Below are 10,489 nucleotides of genomic sequence, written 5' to 3'. Positions count from 1 at the left end.
AATCTTTGAAAAAACACAATTACTGAAAACATAAAAAGCTAAAGCACACAAATTCTGGTAGCAATTTTGTCTTGGGAGCAATTTATTTGTATAGGCTATATATTTACATTTGAGGTTATAACATAATTATTATTATACATTACATACTGTATATATCAGAGTGCAGGCGTAGAGTCTACCATAGTTGTGCATGTAACATGTTGTAACAGCATGCTCTCCTATGCTTTCTCTGCGATTGTGTACAACGCATTAAGCTGCCACAGATACAAAACTTTGGTTCAATAACCCTTTCTTGGAGTAAAAGCATTGCTTTGCATAGGAAACAGTCACATTGAGAAGCTAAACATGTTTGAAGATCAGAGTAATACAAAAGGGTTTAACCAACAGCTTGAAACTGTAATTTGTTCAGAGATACATTCATGGGTAAACTGGAAGGCTGGACTTTTAGGCTAACAGCCAGAGCATCGGTGGAATCTCTGGTAAAGACATGGGTATACACAGGAAAAACATTGGACTAGGAACTGGAATAACACAACTGCAGGATTGATCCCTCTACTGTATTCATGGAACATGATTATCATCATCATCATCATCATCATCATTCTAGTCCATCACCAACATCATGATGGACCTTAGTCTGAAGGGAAGCGTACAGGACGCTGAGGTCACCCAGTCAGATGGTTACTTAGGAGGTAACTCTACCTGTAGACAACTTGCCACGTGACCAGTACGTCACGTCAGACAGGCTGTGTGCGTCTGTAATGCATCACAAGGAATGGTCAGAAGTGGTCCGCCCTTTAGATCTCCAGAGAAACCCTCCCTGACCCAAGCCATGGTAGAAGGCTAGGGGGGGGGGGGGGGCTAACTAAGTGTGCAGAGTGACAGGTAGCATAAGGGTGACTTATGTCATATATGTCATATGGAAATGACATAAGGGGGTGGGACAGGTGTTAAGCTGTCATTTAGAAATGGTCTAATACACTTAAAAGTTCATACAGTCAAGAGGACATTATAAACATGGTGGGCTAGTATTCCTCAACACAGATGAAGTCTTTTCTGCAGTTCCAAACTGAGGTTCACACTGTGTCTTGGAAACGGTCCCAATGATACATACAAATGTACTAACTAACCAATACTAAAATATCAGGGTTACAGTATAAAAGTAATACTATAGCTGTGCGTCTTAAAAGCTTACTCTGCTTGGAATCTTACAACACTTACAACAAATGAAAAGAAGAAAAGCTTTCTTGACTACACGTAAAAAGGCACAGTTGGCAATCCTGATTATAACAGTCATTTGGGATATTGTACTAAACAATTGGTCTTTTAGGCAACAGGCACACTATCAAGCCAACACAAACACACACTTTACACATACATACTTCATCATCCACTCAGGCTGCTACACTCCATGTCAGTTCAGTGCCCAAAGTCAACACACAGTTAACAGTTACTAGTTCCTCTTAAACTCAGTCATCCATCTTATAATAGCAAAGTACACAAAGAGAGACCGGAAGGCTGTGAAGGCCCAGTAGAGGAGGGAGGATCTCTGGACGGGGCTCCTGGGTCCTGCTTCAGGTCAGCAGGCCCAGACGGGTCAGCTTGGCAGACAGGAACGAATGGAGCACAAACACAATAGGCTTCGGCCCGGAATGCAAATCGAACACCTGGAGGATGAAGAGTGAGACAGGCAGAGGGAGAGAAAGAGAGAGAAAGGGAGAGAGAGAGAGAGAGAGAGAGAGAGAGAGAGAGAGAGAGAGAGAGAGAGAGAGAGAGAGAGAGAGCGAGGGGACGGGACAAGAGCTATTGTAACTTATGGAGTCAAGGAAGCTTAGGTTCTGTCATGACCACATCTACTGATGTGTCTTGTCATCTGGCTCTGCCTGTACAGAGCCCACACAGCTACACCCTGGGCACCAGTCACACTGCTCACCATCTCTCCCTCCGGACCCCCGAAGTCCAGATAGAGGTTTCGTATCCCGTCATCGGCAGACAACTTGAGCTTCTCGAAGGGGTATCTGTAGAGCACAGCGCCCCCTGGAGGGTCAGGGGGCTCCCGGGTCACAGTGAAGCCCTTCTCATAGTGCAGAGTCAGCCGGACATCCTGCCTGTTCAACATACAACCTGACACACACACACACACACACAAACAAACAAACATAAAATAGCTCGTGTTGAGGTGGGGCAGTGGGCCAAGACATGGCACCTCATTTTAAGACCCTTAAAGAGCGTGCGACTGCCGTTTCTTTTACTGAAGCACTTCCAGGTGTCTGAATGTAACGTTTGTGATTTACACAGCAGAAAGAGCGAGTCAGTTTAACAGCAGGAGAGAGGAAGGAAAAGAGTGTTTCCAGTGGTATTCTAGCAGCCAACTATTGTTCTCTTCAGTGGAAACATTTGACATTCTGGCTGAGCTGTTTCAACATCTGCTTCAATTCTCTTCTTCTTTGCTACACTGTCATTAACTTCTGATCTTCTCTGGTACCCTATTATTCTGCCCCAGCTTCCTGGATAATGGACAAAACGCCATCTTGGGACAGGGAACCACGAACCACAAACATTCACAAAGACAAAAAAAAAACTCAATTCGAACCAGCATGCAGTGTACAGAGACAGAGTTGACACGCACGTACTCACCGATGGACACCTCTTTGATAAGTTCTGCAGCGGCATGCCCGCCCTGCACCAGCGCCCGCGTCCATGACGACAGGTCCCAGGTGGTCTCCACTCGGAACACGTGGGACTCGATGCCACGCCCCGTACCCGTCCGCGTGGCAAACACCAACTCTGCCCCCTGGGCAGGGGCGCTGCGGGCACTGCCAGAGTGGACCAGTCTGGGAAGGAAAGACAGGGAAACGACACACAGGGTCAGGGAGAGAGAGAGAGGAGAGAGGGGTGGGGGGATGGACACAGAGGGGGAGTTAGAGAGAGAGAGAGACACAGAGACAGAGGTACCTGGTAGCTAGTAGAGGGTGAGTAAGCAGAGGTGTGGACCAGGCTTCACGGCTCCATGGCACTGACTCAAACAGCAGGATGTCTTTCTCTGTCAGCGCCATGACAACAGGGCGAAACTGGTGACGGCCACCATCCAGCTGGACCTATAGGAGATAAGCAACACTTAAATGTGTGTGTGTGTGTGTGTGTGTGTGTGTGTGTGTGTGTGTGTGTGGGAGGGGGTAGGGGGTGGGCATGCACCAATGTGGATGGAAACTTCTGGTTTGATGTGACAAAGTGCTTCCTGTCATACCATACCGTGGCAACTACTAAATATACCAAACATACCCTTGCACACACCTCCATACATGATAAGGTCTTGACACATACAGCAGCTACACACTGACGCACACAATACATAATCAGTGACTATATAGCATCTCTACCATAGCTCTGTCTTGTGTGTCTTATGTGTGTGTGTTATGGACGAGAATCAGGGATCTCCCGATACGATACTATCACAATACTTATGGGGCAATACGATATATATTGAGATTCTGTGGGTATTGCGTTGCATTGTAAGTATTGTGATTCGATATTACAATTTCTTGCGATTTAAAAAACACTGGACCATGAAAAACAGTTGAATCATACATTCAAATACAACATGCTGTCCAAGTTTTAATTCCTAAATCTTAACATTAACTTAATGACTGCAGGGCAGCCAAAATAGAAAATAAATAAAAATGTGCCCTACTATTGTATAGCCCCTGTCAACTGCACACAAATTGACAGATTAAGAAATGTATGCCACTTAGGCTACTTTTAAACAATAAATAAAAGGTAAATGAAATATAAATGTATTTAAAATATAAACTTTGAAATGAACAAAAGGAAAGCTATGTTTCACTGTTGTTTGCATGTAGGCTATGCATAGCTAGTGCTTGGGTATGTTTAGATTCTTGTGCAAAAACAAGATCTTGTCAACATTCTCTGGGGTGAGGTTGCTCCTCTGGGGAAGTAACGACGTCCCCTGCAGTAGAGTGTATCTCGGCTCTAAAGTATCATGTTACAAAAACCTGTATTTTCGACCACACTATAAGGACGAAGGTCTATGCATATAAAATGAGAGATTGATTCTGTTATGCGATTAGCCTTTTCTGAACTGTAAGGGAGCTTCCTGAAACATGTATCCAGCGTTCGTTGTTTGCTGCTAGCAGGTTTGGCTTCCTCCGCTGTTTTGTCTGATAACTCAGGATGGTTTCGAGTGATATGGGCACGTATGTTGGTGGTATTACCACGATACTTTCTTTCCGTGGCATAGTTTGCAGACAGCATTGCTCATATCTAACTTTCCTTGTAAGTTATGAAAGCCAAAGTTCTTCCAGACGTGCTATTTAAACTGTTGAGGTGCGGCATGAATCTCGGGATTAACGTCTGACATGTTTTTCCCGCCTTGAATAAAGTAATTAAAAGTAGGCTACAAACAAAATATCGATTTTGGAGGCAGCGTGGCAATTTTTAATATCGTCATACACAAGAATTGCGATTCGTAACTGAATCGATTCCGCCCCCACAACCCATCTCTAGTGTGAGTATGTGGTACCTGCTCTGCCAGCCAGCCTATGTGTTTGAGGTGGGGGTGTGAGGTTCCCGAGGCGCTCAGGTAGGCGTTGATGTGGGCCAGTGTCTGGGGCAGCAAGGCAGCTATGTTGGTGTGGATGGTACTGAACCAGGAGCTGGCGCTGGGCCCGTCCTTGCAGCGCAGGACCATCGTGTGCTGCCCGTCTGGGGAATGGAGCTCCAGCAGCCTGGATGACACAGCAGGATCCAAACCCACACGTTAACACAACACACTCTGCTCAATTGTAAGACGGGACGACAGGAACTGGCATCCATACACAGATCGTAACTAGCTATCAGGGAAGTATAGCATCTCAACCCTCTTCCTCACACACTCACACCTTAACAGTCCCTCCCCACACACACACACACACACACCTGTTCTCCAGGTCAGGCATGGTGAGGTTACGGCTGATGAAGCACATCTTCAGGCTGATGACCTTCCTGTCTTTGGCCGAGATGTGCTTGGGCGAGCCAGAGTCTTCGCTGCCGCTGTAGCTAGGCGACTGAGGACGCACGCCGTCCCACGGCAGGTCCGCCACCAGGGACGGCTTCTTGAACAGTGGAGACACCTCCCGGATGTACTTCACTGTGACACACACACACACATACACGGTCACACAACTATTAGAGGGAGGCATCGTGAAGTATTGGCCTGCTCCATCAGGAACAGCAAGGGACACGCAACACCGGGTGATTAACTATTACTGTGGCTACATTGCAGCTAACCTGTTCCCTCCTGACCAATCAGATTTCTTACTGGGGTGTTGAAACAGTTCCAACTATAGTATAATACAAGTCTTCAAAGGGTGTAATTGGAAGAAGTACACTGTAGCTGTGAGCAATGAGAGAAAGAGTCACAGTGAGAGCTTGGAGAGAGAGCTTGTCTGATTGGCTGTTTGTAGAATAATTATTTAAACTAGAATAATGGATTCTGGTGCCAGATTTGGTCCAGGCACCATTACCCCCCATTCCTCCAAGAACCCAACCCTCCATTCCTCTACCACAAATCAACATCTTCTTTCCATTTCCCTCCCTCACTCTCTGAAATGCACAGTCACACTTCTGCTAATACTTACTAGTGTGTGTGCATGATGATGTGTGTGTTCATAAGAATGTGTACGTGTTTGAATATGTCTGTTAGTGTTTTCGTGTGTGTGTGTGTGACACTCCTTTGGGTCCCTCTACTCTGAGTAAAACATTGGATCCGTAGAGCTGAAGGATGAGGTCATTATTGGATGTAGGCTGGGATTAAGGTTGTAAAAGTAGCAGATCTGATCGGCTGCTAGAGAGAAAGAGTGTGTGTGTGTGTGTGTGTGTGTTTGTGTGTAAGAGAGAAGCAGGGTTAGGGTTGTGGTGGGGCAGTCGGCCAAGTTAAGGAACCTCATTTCAAGACCCTACCAACTACAGAGCTCATACCAACAGTGGCCATGAATATCTCTGCCTCTGTGTTTTTGAGTTTGAGCGTGTTACATAAATGAGTATCTCCTTATGTGTTAAATCACAAAATATGCTGAGTTCTCCTCTTATGTCCTCTCCTCTACCCTGTTTAAAGATCTCATTAGACCTGACAGAAATGTCACTCAGTTCCACTTCTGCTTTTAATTAGGCCAGCACACTAAGGACAGTCAGTGTGTGTGTGTGTGTGTGTGTGTGTGTGTGTGTGTGTGTGTGTGTATTCCCATGAGGTACCATCCGACATAGCAAGCTTGTCTTTTTCCCTGTATAGCCCTGTGCCCACAGCCAAGAGGCTAAAACAGGCAGTCAAATAAGCTAGCAAGCCAGACAGCCAGTCAGCCAATGAGTCAGTCAGCCAGCAAGCCAGTTATCTAACCAACCAGTGAGCCAGCCAGTCAGTCAAACTGCTGTTTTTCTACTAACCAGAAATCCCCCTGTGGTTTGTCCAGCCCCAACCTCCCAAACCTCGTCTCCAACTGTCTCGCCCCATCCCCTCCTTATTCCCTCTCCCTACCACACTCTCTCCACTTTCTATTTCCTTCCCTCTCCATCCCTTCCAGTCCAACCCCCCCCTCCCCCCCCCCCCCCCACACACACACACACACACTTTCTCCCTTACTATTTGCTTATTCCCTTAGTTCTCTGTCCCGTCCCCCGTCCCACTCGACTAGGGCTGCCAGAGTCCTAATGAGAACAGTGTGTCTGACTCCTCACATGGGCTGAGGAGTAGAGGAGGGGGAGGGGGGCTTGTCCTACTCCACACAACTCCACTGAGGCTCCACACACATGAACATTCTCTCTCTCTCTCTCACACACACACACACACACACACACACAAACAAGTACACTCTCTCACTCTTAAAAGACCCACTCGGCATGCCTTCACTCTATCTAACTCCCATGCATGAAAAGTCCCTCTGCAGTTTCTCTACAAACACAAAAACACCTGCCCCCCCCCCCCCCCCCCCCCCCCCCGGCTAACTGTGACCTGAATCATACAACACGTCCATGCAGAGACCATGTTTATGTGTGGTCCTTTTGTTCTTATACACACCATGTGCTGCTGCCCTGGTGCTCTACTACTGGACTGGACATCCATCCGTTTCAACACACACACACACACACACACAGTCTGCCAGAAAGCAGAAAGAGAGTCTGTTTCAACTCCAGTAACAGTGCAGTGCAACTCCAGTCCATGATTCCAAACCTCAGAGAGGACACTGCTGGCGTCTGAACTCAGACAGCGTGGCCTATTTGAAGATGTTCAGACTCATGTCACATTGTGAGGAGGAGGACGGTGCCGTGTTCCGTGGGCAGCTCTGGCAGGGGAACAACAGAAAAACTCGTCCTCAATCAGGGCTGTCCCCATTTTTTTTAATCAATGGCCTCTTTGTCTGCGTGTGCCATTCAACAAGACAATGGGCTCCTCCGGGAGAAACAGATGACCGTGCAAACTCAGTCTGACAACAGCATGGCTCCAATGACAGGTGTTATTAACATATGTGCCATAGTTTGGCATACGCGTGTTTGCCGCCCAGCAAATGGGGATGATGGACACTCATGAAGAGTAACCCTTGTGAACCTTCGGGTCACAATGACCCGAAGGTTCACAACGACCCATCGTTGTGCTGCAACAACTTTACCCAATACGAAAACAAACAAAAAGCATTTTCTTTTAACCTTTGCGCTGTGGGGGGTGTGAGACAGCCCGACGATTAAAAGAAAATGCTTCACTTTATTATTGCATGAGGTAAAGTTGTCGCAACACGTGGGGGGGGGGGGGTCACAATGACCCGAAGATAACACAAGGGTTAAGCTAGTTGTGATGTTGACTAAAACAACAGTATATGCTACATAATATATGAATGCACATGGTAATGTCAGACCAGATCTTGGTCCTAGTTAGAAGCCAGGATTTGACCAGAATGTGGATCAGGTCTGGACAGGAGCCCCTCCCCTCCTTCCCCCCAGGCCTGGGCCCTGGCTGTGGAGCCAACCTGGGGTCAGGCAGGTCAGGCAGCTAATCACCAGAAAATGTGTTGTTAATGTTTAGTGTACATGCCACAGTGGTCTGGAAACACAAAGCTCATTCTGACAAACCCTGGTTAGGCCTAGGGAGGCTGCTCCGTTCACAAACACCACAACTCAACTATCCGACAGGCTGACAAACAGTGACAGCGCCCTGGGACATTCCTGCATTCGAGGGTCCCAGGTTGGAGCATGAGGAGAACTTACATCATCCACTCTACTTCACCGCTTACAATGTCTAAACAAGAGTGGGGTGGAGTGGTGGATATAATGATGGATGGTTAGATGACAGCTGGAAAGAGGGATGGATGTATTAAGGGTTGTTTTAATAATATGACATCTTGCATTTTTTTGGAGGCAACAGAGATACCTCATTTGACAAGCTCAAGTGAGAGCAACTGGCTACCACACCAAAAGACTAAACTCCCTCAATCTTACTCTGTTTGTTCCAGGTTCCATTCCGGAACATTAACCACACAGTGCATGTGTACACCCTCACAGGTTTCCTAGCCAGGGGCCAAACACTAAAGTGCACATTCACATCAATGACAACCCCACTCAATCACTTAGCGTATGCAATGAGGCCTTATCTAGGCCTCCATGATACAACGGCTTGTAATACTGCCGTCACTTTCCTGTTTACTGATATGATAGCGTTGTTGATATAGCTGATCCCGCCCCCGTTCAAAACAAGAGCGCTGAGAATCCGAGGACTCGTTACACAACATAAATACATTCCACCTCTGATAGTTGATAGTGCTGATCAAAGCCCTCGAGCTTCTACTGATATGCACTGATGAGATGACACTTTGTTGCTTCAGTATGACTGACGGGCAAGTTTGTCGCGTCTGGGAAAGTCCTGACGTCTAGAAAGTTCACCATGCTGACATATCCGTCTACCTAAAAACCTTCCTTTAGCTTGGTCAACATGCTTTTCTGTCGACATGTCCTTCAATGTGAGAAACTGCACTGTAATGCTGATATGGCAACGCGTTGTGTCTAATACTATTTCTGAGAACTAGTTTGATAAGAGAAACAAAATCGAAGCGTAGGTGGTTGTCGGTAATGTATAACCTGGCCTTGACAAATCCCCGCTGTTGCGTTCTCAATCTTACCCTCAAGCGTAACCTCCTTTCCGGCCTTTTTAAGCGCCTGCACCGCCAGATCATGCGTAGCCTCCCTCAGGTCGTTCCCGTTGACGGACAGGATAGCATCGCCGACCCTGAGAGCGCGACTCTGGTCTGCTGCCAGTCCGGGAAAGATCTTGGATATGAGGATGGGCATTCGGTTTTCTCGGCCCCCTTTGATGCTGATTCCCAAACCGCCGGACTCCTGTTTGACCACTCGAACTTTACGCACTGCCTCTGTGCCAGATTCTGAATTGATGGAAACTTCGCCATGTCTCGAACTAAAACTGGACCCAGGACTGCCGTAACTGGATCCGGGGCTACCAAAGTCAGAGTTCGTACCATTATCACGAGCATACTTGCCAGAACCCGGACTATTTAAACCGTAGTTCCCGTCGTAATGACCCCGGTTAATGCCCCCACTACCGCTGCGCCCTCGACCACCGTTGTTCGGTTGCTGTTCTTGGTTCAGGAGTTGACCGCGGTTCGAATTTCCCGAAGCCAGCCCGGGATCGTTTCCGTTAGACACTCCATTTCTTAGGCCTCCTGGAGAGTTGTAATCCAAGTTGTTCCCTTGTCCACTTATGTCCAACTCTGCGGTTAACGTTAGAGTCTCGCGAGTCAATTCGGCCGAAACTCGGATCCAACGGTCCCGGAGCAAAAGGTCCAGTTGCCCGTTTTTGTCCGCTCTGGTCCAGACAGCCATCCTGGTAGCCTTCTCCGGGGCGGGTTTCAGACTAAACTCATGCTAAACTTTTTCTTCTTTTTCAAAGTGCGTACGAGCCCTGCACTATATCGACACACCCACTTACGCACAGATTGCGGGAAACTGAGGACAGAAAAAACGGATCCAAATAGAGGGAAAGGAAACCACTGCCCGTGATAGACTGGATTGTTGAGAGTACTGTTCAGCTGAACGAGCAGGGCAGAGTTGACTGGCTTTTGGAGTAAACTCAGAGCCGGATACCGGAAACAACCAATGAATGTCTGTTGAGATTACTTATTCATGAGAAAGGCGGCGTTAAAGGCCGCTGGGGTGGTCTGTCAGTGTCAACAGCTGCATGGGAGTGTACCAGGGGTTGCATGTACAGTCGCAGCACGGTTTCTAGTATTTTTTTAATATTTGCAAAGGAGGACACATAGGAAAATATGCAAGAAAACTTTGACAATTATACAAAATGTATAATTAATTAAATCAATATAATGTACTATGAGAAGGATCGATGTCTAATCAGTATCATTCTGTCAATCATAATCCTATTTCATGTTTTACTGTTATGTGAGGCTACCCTAACCGTGTCTCCTCCAGATCCCGTCTC

The 10,489-nt window shown here is 47.0% G+C and overlaps 1 protein-coding gene across 1 annotated transcript; it reads right to left on the bottom strand.

Annotated features, from left to right (window-relative positions):
* Positions 1 to 64: 64 nt before the first annotated feature.
* On the bottom strand, positions 65 to 10,086 carry sntb2 (syntrophin, beta 2). The gene is made up of 7 exons (XM_067234273.1): positions 9,159 to 10,086; positions 4,936 to 5,146; positions 4,541 to 4,745; positions 2,956 to 3,098; positions 2,638 to 2,834; positions 1,934 to 2,124; positions 65 to 1,667 (listed from the first exon to the last, which is right to left on the bottom strand). The coding sequence occupies exons 1-7, from the start codon at positions 9,874 to 9,876 to the stop codon at positions 1,575 to 1,577; spliced, it is 1,758 nt and encodes a 585-aa protein (XP_067090374.1). The 5' UTR covers positions 9,877 to 10,086; the 3' UTR covers positions 65 to 1,574.
* Positions 10,087 to 10,489: the final 403 nt, after the last annotated feature.

This window comes from Osmerus mordax, chromosome 4 (assembly GCF_038355195.1).
Source record: "Osmerus mordax isolate fOsmMor3 chromosome 4, fOsmMor3.pri, whole genome shotgun sequence".
NCBI lineage: Eukaryota > Metazoa > Chordata > Actinopteri > Osmeriformes > Osmeridae > Osmerus > Osmerus mordax.
Note: the sequence above shows the minus strand (reverse complement) of the source record. Positions and strands in the feature narration are given on the sequence as shown.

Coding starts and splice junctions, on each gene's coding strand:
- sntb2 (XM_067234273.1), bottom strand. CDS start 9,876: ATGGCTGTCTGGACCAGAGCGGACAAAAACGGGCAACTGGACCTTTTG. Junction 2,835..2,955: donor CACCCTCTACTAGCTACCAG/GTACCTCTGTCT, acceptor TTTCCTTCCCAG/ACTGGTCCACTCTGGCAGTG. Junction 1,668..1,933: donor GGGGTCCGGAGGGAGAGATG/GTGAGCAGTGTG, acceptor TTCATCCTCCAG/GTGTTCGATTTGCATTCCGG.